A 14,684-nucleotide genomic window follows, 5' to 3' on the forward strand; every position below is an offset into this window, starting at 1 on the left:
ACCCTGAGGGTTCAGGAATGAAATGAGTGTTATTTTTAAATTTACAATATTCTTTCTTTGAATGGATCTAAGTGATTAAGAAATGTACATTAAGTTTATTATACTTTGGGGTTTTTTTTTTGGGGGGGGGTGTAGATCCTGGGGCTTGAACTCAGGGCCTGGGTGCTGTCCCTGAGTTTTTTCGCTCAAGGCTAATGCTCTACTACATGAGCCACAGCTCCACTTCCAGCATTTTGCTGGTTAATTGGAGATGAGAGCCGCATGGATTTTCCTTTCCAGGCTGGCTTTGAACCTTGACTCTCAGATCTCAGCCTCCTGAGGAACTGGGATTACAGGCACGAGCCACCCCCCCCAAGCTTTAGTCAAAGCTCTTTAAGTGCATCCTCCCCGGATGTACCTGAAGTGAAAATGAAAATCATTTTCTACAATCTGTCTTCCTTGTCGGGAAACAGGGCCAAGAGCTTCTAAGCAGTGGTGCTGCTGTCTTCAGCCGTCCTGGGCTGGGGGGGGGGGGGGGGGGGGTGACGTCACCCTTCTGGGATGATTTCATCTATGCCCTTTCTGGATGTGTGTGTCTCAAAGCAAATCCAGCCTGGGGGGCGGGGAGGGGAGGAAGCCCACACTTTCGGAGCCTAATGAGCCCAGTGTTCGGAAGCCTTTAGAAGCTGATTGGCAGGGTCAAGTGGCCACTGTTCAGAAGGCAACCAGCCCTGAGCCCTCTGAATTGGCTCTTTGCTAAGGAAAATCTCACATGAGACGTTTTCTAGTGAGTCTGCTTTAGTACTTTCTTCTAAAGAGCCTACGTTCTTTAGCATGCATGGCAGAGAACTCTGGGGGCCTATGGGGGACCCCTCCTGGCTGGATGCTCACCCCCTACTCTCCTGGTTCAGTGGACTTCCAAGTATAACAGTAGCCCTGGGGCCAAGGAGACATCGGGGAGAAGGGGCTTGAATTGATGTTTTGCCTGCAAGGTATCTATAGGCCACGGAACCGAACGCTTCCCTGGCGAGTTGCGTCGTGTACTCTAGATGGTTGCTTCTATGGAGAAGAATTTTATGAAGCAAGTGCTGGTCAGTTATCCGGAGGCTAGGGGTAGGACTCTGGTCCTGGGCTGTGCAACTCTGATAAGCTCGGGGGGCTCTGCTACAGGAAGGATGAGGCAACAGAACCCCACTGACTCCCGCACGCACGTGGAGAGAGTCCAGGGAGGGGCAGAGGAAGCTCTCACTCCCCGAGCGGAGCCTGGGGGGACAGAGGAAGGCGGCTGGTCAGAAACTCCTGGAGTGAGTGTAAGGAGAAGGAGTTAGGTCCTGCCCCAGAATTTAAGTAAGAAAGTCCTCCCCAGCCACTACCTAGAATGGGGCTGTATTTAGACAGGGTCTTTAAAGGAGAAAGGGAGGTAAAATGAGGGCGTTGTGCTTGGCCCAAATCCAATCTGCCTGGTTTCCTTCTGAAAGGGGAAGATTAGGAGAGACAAACACAGAGGGTAGAGCACACAAAGAGGGCACAGGAACAAGATGGCTGTGTGCAAGCCGGAGAAGAAACCAGTAGTGACGCCGAATCTCCAGTGCCAGCCTCTGGAACCAAAAGGAAATAGATAGACTTCTGTAGTTGTCTGTTATGGGGGCCCCAGCACGCGAATAGGATGAAAAAACAAACAAAAAACTAGCTGGGTGGGGGTAGCTCAAGCCTGTCATCCTAGCTCCTTAGGAGGCTGAGACCTGAGGATCAAGGTTTGAGGCCAGATTGGGCTGGGGAAGTCTGTGAGACCGTTCTTCTAATTAACCACCCAAAATCTGGGAGTGGAGGGGTGGCTCAAGGAACAGCACCAACCTTGAGCAAAAACAAGCCAAGCAAGGGTACAGAGCTCTGAGTTCAAGCCCCAGTACTGGCACCATTACACAAAACAACAAAACCTGGACTTAGAGTGATGCTCTGTTAGAGCCCGCCAGGCAGACTCCCCTGTGCACCCTGTTTCTCAGAGTAGCTGTGTTTCTTTATTCTGAGGGTAATAATTAGTCCTCACTTATTAGACATGTGTAGAAATTTGCCAAGCGTTCTTGTTTCTTATCCCAGCTACTCTTGGTATTTCAAGTTCACCGTATAAATCCCTTTCTTTAGTCTGTGAATTTAAATTGCTAATATGTTACTTGTCTTGCTGCTCTTTATCCAGTGACATTTGAGGGTGTTTCTTTTCAACTCAGAAAGCAGAGTGAAGGGACTGATTGTTGAATTCTTGTTTTCTGCTGTACTCTTCAAGCTTGGCAGAGACCCGAACTGGTTTAGAGGACATCGATTTACAAGGGCCTCAAACTTAGAGGGACTCTGAGTATGAACATGGAGATGCCCGTATGGTCCAGAACAGATACCAGAATCCACTTTATTGCTCAACTCATGGCTTGAAGTGAACACATAAGACAAAGAGGGCCAGGGGATGAAAACAATCCAATGCACTAATATTTCCCTGGAGAGCAGGAAATTCATAAGCTCTATGGAGGCACTGAGACTCTCTCCTGGAATTAAGGTAGGATTCTATTGCAGTTAGATATTGGAGGGGAAGGAATAGAGGCAAGAGTAAGAGGGTGAGAGGGTGATTCATTTCTCTGGTGGCAATGACAGCTATTGTCACTCTAGGTTTCTTCTATCATGGCATTGTATACTTCCAAAGTTAGGGTTTCAGGAGACAGCTCTCCCCAAATTACTGAGGATGTAGTGTTCAGATGCCCAACATCGAACTGCATGCAACTGGGATTCAAAAAGGTGTGAATGAGCCAGGCACCAGTGGCTCACGACTATAATCCTAACTACTTACTTAGGAAGCTGAGATCTGAGGATCCTGGTTCAAAGCTAACCTGGGCAGAAAAGTCTGAGATACTGTGTGTTCAATTAACTCCAAGAAGCTTGATTGGGGTACAGAATGGGATGCTGCTCACTTTTATGGTAAATAATCACAGCTCACTGCCTATCCTACTCATCTCTGGTGATTTAGAAAGGCCTTCATTGGTTGTCTCAAAACTGTACCACAACACTTCTGTTTGTCTCATTTCTTTATCTTGCTGCTCTGTCGCTGCACTGATTGCTAATCCTAGAAAAGATCTCTTAGAGTAATTGTGTCTACCAGCTCTGGCTTGCAGTCACTGAAGGCGTCCTCTTCAATTCCAGGGACAGGACTGCTAAATCTAAGCTTTTCTACACACACACACACACACACACACACACACACACACACGCACGCACACACACAAACACACACACACACACCTTCACATAGATGAAGTAAAGTAGCTTTTGATGAGACCACACGGTGTGTTTCAAACCTGGTTTCCCTAACAATGCATTGTGAACATATTTCTCCACCTTACTAAATGTGTAACCTACTGAGGTGTTTTAGTGATCCCATAATACTTATTGCATAAATTCATTTACTCTGTTAAGACCCTTTCAGCTGTTCCTAGTTTTCTTTTTTTTTTGTTTTTTTTTGCCAGTCCTGGGCCTTTGGACTCAGGGCCTGAGCACTGTCCCTGGCTTCTTCCCGCTCAAGGCTAGCACTCTACCACTTGAGCCACAGCGCCGCTTCTGGCCGTTTTCTGTATATGTGGTGCTGGGGAATCGAACCTAGGGCCTCGTGTATCCAAGGCAGGCACTCTTGCCACTAGGCCATATCCCCAGCCCCTGTTCCTAGTTTTCTGATGGTTGTAAACATCACTTTAATGCTTAAAAACTATTTTTTTTTTTTTGCAGGGACTGGGATTTGAAATCAGGGCCTTGAGCTTGCTTCACTAGCGCTGTACCTCTAGAGCCATGCCTCCAGCACAGCTTTTGCTAGTTACTTTGGAGATGAAGTCTCAAGAACTTTTCTTTCCTGGCTGGTTTCAAACTGTGATCCTGTGGTTCTCATTCTAATTAGCAGCTAGGATTATAGGCTTAGTCCACTCACTGCGTGTTTTATTATATATCCGCATGCATTTTCTGGCTGTTTTCTTAGGATAGGTAACTTGGGGTACAACTTGGGGTTGAATGTTTGCTAGGCATGAGTGGTTCCCACGTGTAATCCTAGCTACTCAGGTACCTGAGATCTGAGGATTGCAGTTTAAAGCCAGCCTGGGGAGAAAAGTTCATGAGCCTCTTATCTCCAATCAGTCACAGAAAAAGCTAGAAGTGGTGCTGTGGCACAAGAGCACTAGCCTTGAGCAAAAGGAGCCCAGGGATAGCACCCAGGTCCAGAGTTCAAGCCCCAGGACTGGCAAAAAAAAAAAAAAGAGTATGGATGTTTGCAAGATTCATGATCATGGACATTTTGCTATTCATCTCTTTATTCACTGCTTTTTTATTAGCATACATTAACTGTATTCTCTACAATGCAATTGCATATATGTCGTATGTATATTGTAGATACATGTAGTTATATTCTATATATGCATACAGTGCACCCAACATCACGCATCTAGCATTCTTACTGTATTCTTCCTCCATCACTCTTCACTCCTTAGAAGAGTTTCAACAGGTTTCACCGTTCTATTTTCATACGTGCATATAAAGGACCGGTGACCCATTCACTCCCTCCTGTCCATCCTGCTGATGCCCCACCCCAACAGAGCATGCTTTACTGTTCTGCCATTCATTCACTCATTTTTCTTAGTATATATTAATTGTGCCAAGGGGCTTCACCAGGGTGTTTCTCATGCGTTTACGTCGTATTTAAACCAGAAATAAGTCATTCCATTGTTCTTTTCTCCTACTCGTACTGGGCAATAGCGTTGAGATTCCTTAGGTGAGCCTCATACACAGGTGCCCTGTAGTTCGGTATTATTCAGCCTCTCTCCTTCTCTCCCCCACCCCTCTTCAGCCCGTCTGTTACAATCAAGTTCTATGTGCACGCATATATGTATGTATACACGTACATATGTATGTGTGCCTTTGAAGTCTAGTTCTGCCAGGCACGGACGGCTCACACCTGTATCCTAGCTACTTAGGAGGCTGAGATCTGAGCAGTGGTTGGAAGATAGTTGGGACAGGCAAGCCCATGAAATTCTTATCTTCTATTAACCACCAGGAAGCCAGAAGTGGTACTGCGGCTCAAAGTGGTGGAGTGTTAACCTTGAGCAAAAAGAGCCCAGGGACAGCATCCAGGCCTTGAGCTCCACCCTCACAACTGACAAAAAAAAAAAAAAAAGTCTACATTCTGCAAATGTACCCCATTTATTTGATTTTTTGTGCTGGTCCTATCACTATGAACTCAGGGCATGAGCTCTGCCCCTGAGGTTTTGTGCCCAAGGCTAGCACGCTACCACTTGAGCCACAGGCCACTTGTGGTTAATTGGAGATAACAGTTTCATGAGCTTTCCTTCCCAAGCTGGCTTCGAACCACAATCCTCAGATCTGTCTCCTGAGTAGGATTACCGGTGTGAGAGCCATGGTACTTGGCATGCAAGCAAGCACACTGGTGCATATATATATATATATATATATACACACACACACACACACACACACACACACACGAAATGTGTGTGTGTCAGTCCTGGGACTTGAACTCTGAGCCTGTGTGCTATTCTTGAACTTTTGGGCTCAAGACTAGCCTCTACCACTTGAGCCACAGCCGCTTGTGGCTCATGAATGGTTAACTGGGGATAAGAGTTTCATGTGGCAAAAAAAAACTCCCAAAACTCAGGGACTGGGCCCAGGCCCTGAATCCAATACCCATGACTGAAAAAAAAAAAAAAAAAAAAGAAGAAAGGATTACAGTGAAATTCTTCATTTAATGGGGCTGGGAATATGGACTAGTGGTAGAGTGCTTGTCTAGCATGCATGAAGCCCTGGGTTCGATTCTCAGCACCACATATACAGAAAAAGCCAGAAGTTAGCACTGTGGCTCAAGTGGCAGAGTTGTTAGCCTTGAGCAAAAAGAAGCTTGGGTACAGTGCTCAGGCCCCGAGTTCAGGCCCCAGGACTGGCCCTCCCCTCCCCCCCCAAAAAAGGTGACAAAATCCTATAGTCACCATAGGGCTCTAGGACCATTTAATATTTACAGAGGCGGCAGCACCTGGCAGGTATCCCTATTTTTCAAGTAACAAAAGGTATACACTGGTCCTGGACCCCAGGGTTTAGGGGTTCAATGTTGTACTCATTGCATTGTTTTCAGTCCTATTCAGGGGTGACCCTGCTCTCAAGTTAGGTGACCAGTGGCAACCATGAGGGTATGGGGGGGGTTCGGGGGCACATTGCACGTTTCCACAGGGAAAGCAGGGGCTGAGTTTCAGCATCCTTTTCCTGTGGATCCAGAACAACCGAGGGGCGCCAAGACAACTCGGTGGTGGACTTGGGCAGTTTGGCGGGGGGGAGGTACTTCTGGGTGTCTAACCTCGCTTCGCCAGGGTGTTAGGAGGGGCATTTGGGGGTAAGATCGCGGTCTCGGGGTGCACCTCTGGGGTGGTGGGCAGGTCAGTTGCTACTCGGTCCTCCCTGGTCCTGGTCCTCTCACCGAGGGACCGGCCGGGACGGGAAGAGTCTAGACGCGATTTCCTCCCATTGTCCGCCTTCTTCCTCGCCCCTCCGCACCCCACTTTCCGCCCCGGTGCGGACCTGGCGACGGCGGGGGGCGGGGGGGCCCCCCCTCACGGGCTAAGTCTCCCGTGGTGAGGGCACCGGGCAAGCCACCCGGAAAACTTCACCCACACACGGCAGAGGCTCTGTGGCCACACTCGGTGCCCCTAGACCGGCCCGCGGGGGGGGGGATCCCCAGATCCCCCCCCTTCCCGGGGCCCCATGGAGAGGGCGCAGTGGCCCCGGGGCAGGACCGGAGTTGGGGCGCGGGGAAGGCCCGTGGCGCCGGCCCCGGCTTGGGTCCCCCCCCCCCCAACAAGTGCACCCTCGCCCTCCCCCCCCCCCGGCCGCCCCCTCTCCTCCCCTCCCCACCCCGGCGCTCGCGCTCGCCGCGGGAACCCGAGAGCCGAGCGGCAGGCGGCGGCGCTCGGTGCGGCCTAGGGCGCCCGGGCGGCCGCGGCCTCTCCCTCCCTCCGCCCCCCCCCTCCGCCCCCCCCGCTCCGCTCCCGGAAGCGCGGGGCGGGGTCCCTGGCCGGGCCGCGGGGGCGGCGCGGGGGCCGGGGCGGGGCGGGGCGCCGCGGCGCTCGCGGGCTGGGCCGGCTGTGCGCGCCCACTCCGGCTCCAGGCGGCCTCCGCGCGCGGGCCCAGGCCGCCCGGCTCCAGCGCGGCCCAGCCAGCGCGGCCACCGCGGCAGCGCCTCCCGCCAGGCCTCGCGCCGCCCCTCGCAGGCCCCCCGGGCGCGGTGCATGGAGACGCGGCCCGCCGCCCGCCGCTGAGATCGCCCCCTCCCTCCCGGCCTCCGCCCGCCGGGGTGCGGCGGCCTCGGGCCCCGGCCCGCCCCGGGCTCCCGCCCGCCCGCCCGCCCCGCGGATCTCGCCGCGGCCCGGCCGTCGGAGGCCATGGCCCACTCCCCGGTGCAGTCGGGCCTGCCGGGCATGCAGGTAAGGCAGGGCGGCCGGGCGCGGGGACGCGGGGACGCGGGGACGTGGCCGGGCGGAAGCGGCAACTTGGCGGCTGTAAACACGGCGCCCCCTCGCTCCCTTCCGGGGTCACGCCGGGGAGGGGCGCCGGCCCCGGGCCCCCCCCCCCCCGGGGGCTCTGCCCGGCCCGGGCGCCTGGGGTCTCGGGGTGGAGGTGGGGGGGCTGAGTGCGCGCCGTGGGGGCCGCGCGGCCTGGGTCCGAACGTGGGGTGCGGGCGCCCCAACTCCCGCTGCTTTGCTGCGGAGCCGGCGCCGGCCGGGCCCCGGGAGGAGGGAAGGGAGCAATGCCCTTGGAGGCTCCCCCCCCCCCCCCGCCTGGTCCCCGAGTCCCGGGCGGGCCGGGGGCCGGGGGTCGGGGCGATGGGGCCCCCGCGGGTCCTCGACCTCCCCCCCCCCACCTTCCCCCTCACCGGAGTCGCCCCGCGGGGCGAGCCGGCGATGAGCGCGCGGGCCCCGGCGGCGCAGGGCGGGGCGCCCGGGGTGCGGGCGGAGGGGAGCCGGGGGTGCCCCGCGCGGAGCCCGCGCCTCAGGCCCGCCGCCGCCGCCGCCGGCTCCGGGACGCCCGGGCCCGGCCCCCGGGAGCTGCGGGCGGCGAGCGCCGGGGCCGCGCGGTCCGCGCCGGCCTACCGGACACCTCGGAGCTTCCTCGGGGGGGGGGAGGGAGGGGACGCCGGGGGGGGGGGGAGGAGGCCGCGGGACGCAGCTCCGCGCGAACCAGCCCAAGTTTTGCGCCCGGAGCGACCGTCGCCGGCCCTTCGGCCGCGAAGCCCCGCCGCCCTGGGCCCGCGCGTCCCGCTCGCGAGCGCTCGCCGCGGCGGCTCCGGGACGCCCGCCGGCCGGGCAGGGCTCGCCGTCCCAAGGGTGCTCCCCCCCTCCCCGGCCGTGGCACCGAGCGAGGAGACGCACGAACTTTGGGAAAACAAGCCGGAATGCCCAAGTGGGTTCGGTTATAGATGGCCACAGGCTCCTTCTCGCCGTCTCCAGGGCTGAGGGGGGGGGGGGTGCCCGGGGCCCGAGGCGGTTAGGAGGCCGCGTCTGACACCCCCCTCCACCCAGGGCCTGCCCCCCTCCCCCCTTCAGTCCCAGGGATCTCCCTCCCTCCCTCCTGCTGGAAGATCTGACACCCCCCTCCACCCAGGGCCTGCCCCCCCTCCCCCCCTCCAGTCCCAGGGATCTCCCTCCCTGCCTCTCCTACTGGAAGATCTGACATCCCCTCCACCCAGGGCCTGCCCCCCTCCCCCCCTCCAGTCCCAGGGATCTCCCTCCCTGCCTCTCCTACTGGAAGATCTGACATCCCCTCCACCCAGGGCCTGCCCCCCCTCCCCCCCTCCAGTCCCAGGGATCTCCCTCCCTCCCTCCTGCTGGAAGATCTGACACCCCCCTCCACCCAGGGCCTGCCCCCCCTCCCCACCTCCAGTCCCAGGGATCTCCCTCCCTCCCTCCTGCTGGAAGATCTGACACCCCCCTCCACCCAGGGCCTGCCCCCCTCCCCCCTTCAGTCCCAGGGATCTCCCTCCCTCCCTCCTGCTGGAAGATCTGACACCCCCCTCCACCCAGGGCCTGCCCCCCCTCCCCCCCTCCAGTCCCAGGGATCTCCCTCCCTGCCTCTCCTACTGGAAGATCTGACATCCCCTCCACCCAGGGCCTGCCCCCCTCCCCCCCTCCAGTCCCAGGGATCTCCCTCCCTGCCTCTCCTACTGGAAGATCTGACATCCCCTCCACCCAGGGCCTGCCCCCCCTCCCCCCCTCCAGTCCCAGGGATCTCCCTCCCTCCCTCCTGCTGGAAGATCTGACACCCCCCTCCACCCAGGGCCTGCCCCCCCTCCCCACCTCCAGTCCCAGGGATCTCCCTCCCTCCCTCCTGCTGGAAGATCTGACACCCCCCTCTACCCAGGGCCTGCCCCCCCCACCTCCAGTCCCAGGGATCTCCCTCCCTCCCTCCTGCTGGAAGATCTGACACCCCCCTCCACCCAGGGCCTGCCCCCCCCTCCCCACCTCCAGTCCCAGGGATCTCCCTCCCTCCCTCCTCCCGCTGAAAGAAAACTGCATTTCATTGTTCCACGTCTGAAATCTGGAAAAATAGGAACTCAAAAGTTACCCCCGTTTAACGGTAGCTGGGATTTTTAGTCTGTTGTGCTGCCTTTGGTGTGTTCTTGTCGAGGGATAATAAAGTTAGTAGTCAGAAAGGGATGGGGAATGGAGTTGGGAGAACGTCCTTAACTTGAAGGGTTTTACATTTCACATACGTTTGGAAACTAAGCTTCTGCTCCTTACAGGGCAAAAATCACATGTGGTTTCTTGGTGTTTCCTAAAGCTCCCAACGCTTTCGTTTATGTGTAGTAGAGACATGAAGGTCAGGGTGAACTGGGTGAAAAATCATTTCTTAACCAGCAGAGCAAGAAGGACCTCTTGTAACATTTACATTATTAAGAAAAGAATCAGTATTTCCTTTAGATGGAGTATTAGAACATATTACTAATGGGATTGTGATCCAGCACAAATGTCTCACTGTGGCAGTGAGCCTTTGTGCCTTTGTGGTCTGTGAAGCAGTTTGAAGAAGGAAGGTATCTAGAGCATCTCTCTGGGTAACTTAGTACTACCTGGGAGCCCAGTAGTTCTGGTTTGCACTTTTTCTTTCATGTGTCAGTACTTGGGCTTGAACTCAGGGCCTGGGTGCTTAGCATTTTCACTCAAGGCTGGCACTCTACTGGTTGAGCCATTTGTCCACTTCCTGCTTTTTAGTAGTTAATTGGAGATAAAAATCTAACGAATTTTCCTGCCCTGGCTGGCTTTTTTAAAATTTATTTATTAATTGTTTTGTTGTTTTTTTTGGCCAGTCCTGGGCCTTGGACTCAGGGCCTGAGCACTGTCCCTGGCTTCCTTTTGCTCAAGGCTAGCACTCTGCCACTTGAGCCACAGCGCCACTTCTGGCCGTTTTTTCTGTATATGTGGTGCTGGGGAATCGAACCCAGGGCCTCATGTATACGAGGCAAGCGCTCTTGCCACTAGGCCATATCCCCAGCCCCTTATTTATTAATTGAACACAATTTTTTTTGACAAGGTCCTGGCTGGCTTTGAACACATGACCCTCAGATCTCTGCCTCCTGAGTAGCTAGGATTACAGGCTGCCTGCACCACACAGGGCCCAAATTCCTAATCAATTTGGGAACAAATTGGCCTCTCAGAAGAGAGGGTTATTTCCTACATGGTCTTGACATAGGAGTTGTGTTTAATTTCTCAATAGTATAAAGATGATCCATTTTTCTCAATAGGAGAGCCCAAGAGTTTCCAGCAGTTATAGCTAGAGTAGCTTCTGATGGTCGTTCCTGTACTTGTATTCACAAGCTGGATAATACGTTTTTGGTGTGCCATTGAGAGGAACACCCTTCTCCCTCACGCACAGAAAGGAAAAACAAGCACATTTAATTTCAACTTGGGATTAGTAGTTGCCAGTTGCCCTGGGAGGCTTCCCTCAGAGCTGTTGGTGAGGATTAAATTAAAGGTACACGTAGTCTTGACTGGCAGGATAAAATGGAGAAGTAGGCATCCTCTCCGCTCTGGGTCTCAGGCCCCTCCCTTCCTCCCTCCCTCCTTCCTTGTCTCCTGACCAGGGCTTATAAGGAGTTGGCTTAAAGGTTTGGAAAAACAACATAGTGGATTCGGGAGGCCTAAGCAAAGAATGCTTGCAGAGTAGGCCAGATGAAGGGCCATTTCAGTAAGAAGACTGTTTTTCATGTCTTGCAAAAATCATTTTTATGCCTCTTGATTCTTATTGGTACCTATTGAGGCATTGGTATTACAACGTTTTAAAGCTGTGGCAGCTAAACCCGAGTTAAAGGGAGTGCCTTGCAAGGCAAAAATAGGTGATTGGAAAACAGGTCTTTCTCGTCTTGAAGCTCATACTCCTGCTCAGCATGCTGTATTGGTGTTTTATTGTTACTTTTTACAAACATCGCAGATAATTCCACTCTAGGTCGTACTTGCTGAAGAAATTAGTACAAAATGGATGTTTTATTTATTCAATCAGCAGCTATTATCGGCTACCACTGTGAAGTCCTAGGCCAGGGGAGATGATAGCTGTATAGCTGAATGTTTAATGAAGTTTCCTTTTTTTTTTCTCTTCTGCACCCCAGTTCTATATTACCATAGGGGGAGCAGTAGAAGTAATGAACCAAGTATAGTATGAATAAATACAAGGAAATTGGCTGGTCTGTGCCTGCCCGGGTTCCTTGTGTCCATTGAATATTCAGGCCTGGCTTCACTTGAAGGCTGCATAAATTGTAATTTAAAAAGAATTAGATTGTGGTTTATAAGTTTATTGTACAGAATTTTATCAGTCACCTTGCTTTTTTTTTTTTTGCCAGTCCTGGGCCTTGGACTCAGGGCCTGAGCACTGTCCCTGGCTTCTTTTTGCTCAAGGCTAGCACTCTGCCACTTGAGCCACAGCGCCACTTCTGGCCGTTTTCTATATATGTGGTGCTGGGGAATCGAACGCAGGGCTTCATGTATACAAAGCAAGCTCTCTTGCCACTAGGCCATATTCCCAGCCCACCTTGCATCTTTTTTTGTGTGCTGGTTCTGCGTGCTGCCCCTGAGCTTTTGAGTCCAAGGCTGGTGCTCTATCACTTGAGCCACAGCTCCACTTCTGGCTTTTTTTTTGTGGTTAATTGGAGATGAAGAGTCTCTTAGACTTTTCCTGCTCTGGCTGGCTTGAACCTCGAGATCCTCAGATCTCTTGACTCTCGAGTAGCTGGGGTTACAGGCACGAGCCACCCGTGCCCGGCCCACCTTTTAACTTTTGTGGACTTGACCCCTGTAAGAAAATTTCTATCAGGTCCAGAAACTGACGCTTGAGGAGACAGCTGCTGCTTCCTAGCACTGGGGAGTTGCACTGCTGGAACGCGGGTTTACTTACAAAAGGGAGGTGGTTGCAACCCTACGCTACATGAATTAGAGACATCACAGATGTAGCAAGAGCATGAGTTAATTCAGAAAGTTTCAGTGTATTGAGGACAGAGGCATAGCTGCATACTTACAGTGCTGTTGTTGCGGGCATACCATACCGCAGCCCCTCCTCTCCGTCCTCCCAGCTTGAGGTAACCTCCCCCTGCTGTGAGGTGCGCTCTGGGGTGCTGAGACCCTGAGTGACAGTTTGGAGTGGGAACGTTCGGTGGAGTGCTGGGAGTTAGGCTGGGAGCACCCTGCAGTAGCTGCAGGAGCCAGGACAGGACGAGTCTGGGCTGCTGGTCCTGACGGCTCGTTGAGGGGTGCCCCTGAGAAATGGCAGGTGTGGGGCACCGGTTGGGGCTGGAGTCTGGGCAGCAGGAGGCTGGGTAGTCTTGTTCCGTTCTTCTGGCTTTCCTGTGTTGCTAGGGACAGGTGGGCTCTCGGGTTCACGGAGGGCTGTCTTAGAAGGCCTTGGGGATTGGAGGCCACGGGAGGCCAGGGGCGGGAAGGAGGCAGCGTAGGTGACACAGAATTCACCCAGACCCAGGTGGTCTGATCTGGGGAGAATGTACAGTCTTAGCACTGTCTGTACCCCCCGGCTAATTTATGGCCTTTGCCTGTTGCCCCGTGCTGCAAGAGACACTAAAGTGAAATGAAGATGCTCGCCTAAGCCCTATGCCTCTCGGGCTTTCGCGGTCCTTCTTCCCCGTCACCACAGGGCAGCCATGGTAAGGACTCCCTTTGCTTGAGAGATGATTGGCGGGGTTGGGGGTTGAACTCGTGGCCCTCGGTGCGTGCTTGGCAAGCATTCTGCTGCAGGGCCAGTCACATTCCCTGTCCGGAAAATCTTATTATTTTGGTCGGGGAAGGATGTCGGTTTTTTTTCTTTCTGTACTGTTGCTGGGACTTGAACTTAATTGCCTTGTGTTTTCGCTTGGCTTTTTCTACTCATGGCTCGTGCTTTACCACTTGACCCATGCTTCCAGCCCAGCTTCCTTGCTGATTAGTTAGAGATGGAGTCTTGAGGCCTTTTTTTTTTGGCCTGGGCTGGTCTATAAACCTCGGTCTGCAGATGACAGCCTTGTGAGTAGCTAGGATTGCAGGCTTGAGCCACGGGTGCTCTCAGCAAGATTTTTTTTTTGTCTGTTGCGGGGCTTGAACTCAGGGCCTGGGCACTGTCCCTGAACCTCTTTGAGCTCGAGACTAGCGCTCTGTCACTTGAGCCACAGGGCCACATCCAGCTTTTGAGTGGTTAATTGGAGATGAGTCCAAGGGAGACTTTTCCTGCCTGGGCTGGCTTCAAACCATGATCCTCAGAACTCAGCCTCTCCTGATCCTGAGTAGAATTGCAGGCACGAGCCACCAGTGCCTGGTCTTTCTTTTCAAGTTAACTCTCCCCTCCCCCCCCTTATACTGGGGTTTGAATTTGAACTTAGGGCTCATTCTCGTTGGACCGGAGCTGAGCCATGCCTCCAGCCCTTTTCGCATGGGTTAGCTATTTTCCTGCCCAGGTATGTGCTTGGATCATGACCTACCTATTTTTTTACTTCCCGTTGTAACTATCACTACAGGTCACCATGCCCAGACTCTATTGAGATTAAGTCTCCCAGGCTTCCCTTCCTGGACTGTTCTTCAGTCTTCCCACTAGCTAGCAATAGAGGCACAAGCTACCGGCACATGGCTATCCGAAGTTAATTCTTTGGAGGGGTCTGGAACATTGTGATTCTAATGGCAGCTGGAGGATTGTTCTTGCTCGTGTTTCGCATGGAACCCAGTGACCAAAGTGTCCTTCCAGAAGGCCTAGATGGGACAGATGTGTTGGCTGAGGGCTCACCATGGTGCATGGTGGCTGCCTGCGTTGGAGGGTGGTTTGTACCCACTTTGCCCTTGGAGCCACCGTTCTGATGGTGTGGCCGGGCTGCCTCATCGCGCGTGGGTTGAGGGGGCTCTTGGGTCCTGCGTTGGTTCCAGGTGGACGGTTCCTGAGGGTTGAGCGCTGGCTTTACACGGCACGCCCTCCAGGCCAGAGCCCGGGAGTCTCATGGTGCCTCACGCTCAGCTCTTTATTTGGGCAGATTTTTCCTGTGATTCAGACTTGCCCGCTTGGAAAGTCATACCTACGGGAAGTGGGCTCCACCCGACCCTCCCTGCCACGGCTTTTTGTGGGCCTTAGATGGCGTGGTAAGCGCGAATGGACTCGTGTGTGTGGCCGCC

General features: G+C 54.2%; 1 protein-coding gene across 1 annotated transcript in view; it reads left to right on the top strand.

Moving 5' to 3' along the window:
* Positions 1-7,316: 7,316 nt before the first annotated feature.
* Stk24 (serine/threonine kinase 24) overlaps positions 7,317-14,684 on the top strand; it is a 57,970-nt gene continuing 50,602 nt past the window's right edge. The window contains exon 1 of the mRNA XM_048341160.1: positions 7,317-7,484. Within this exon, the coding sequence (XP_048197117.1) occupies positions 7,443-7,484 (42 nt within the window). The 5' untranslated portion in view covers positions 7,317-7,442. The remainder of the gene's footprint in view (positions 7,485-14,684) is intronic.

The sequence above is a fragment of the Perognathus longimembris genome, chromosome 3 (assembly GCF_023159225.1).
Source record: "Perognathus longimembris pacificus isolate PPM17 chromosome 3, ASM2315922v1, whole genome shotgun sequence".
Classification (NCBI taxonomy): Eukaryota; Metazoa; Chordata; class Mammalia; order Rodentia; family Heteromyidae; genus Perognathus; species Perognathus longimembris.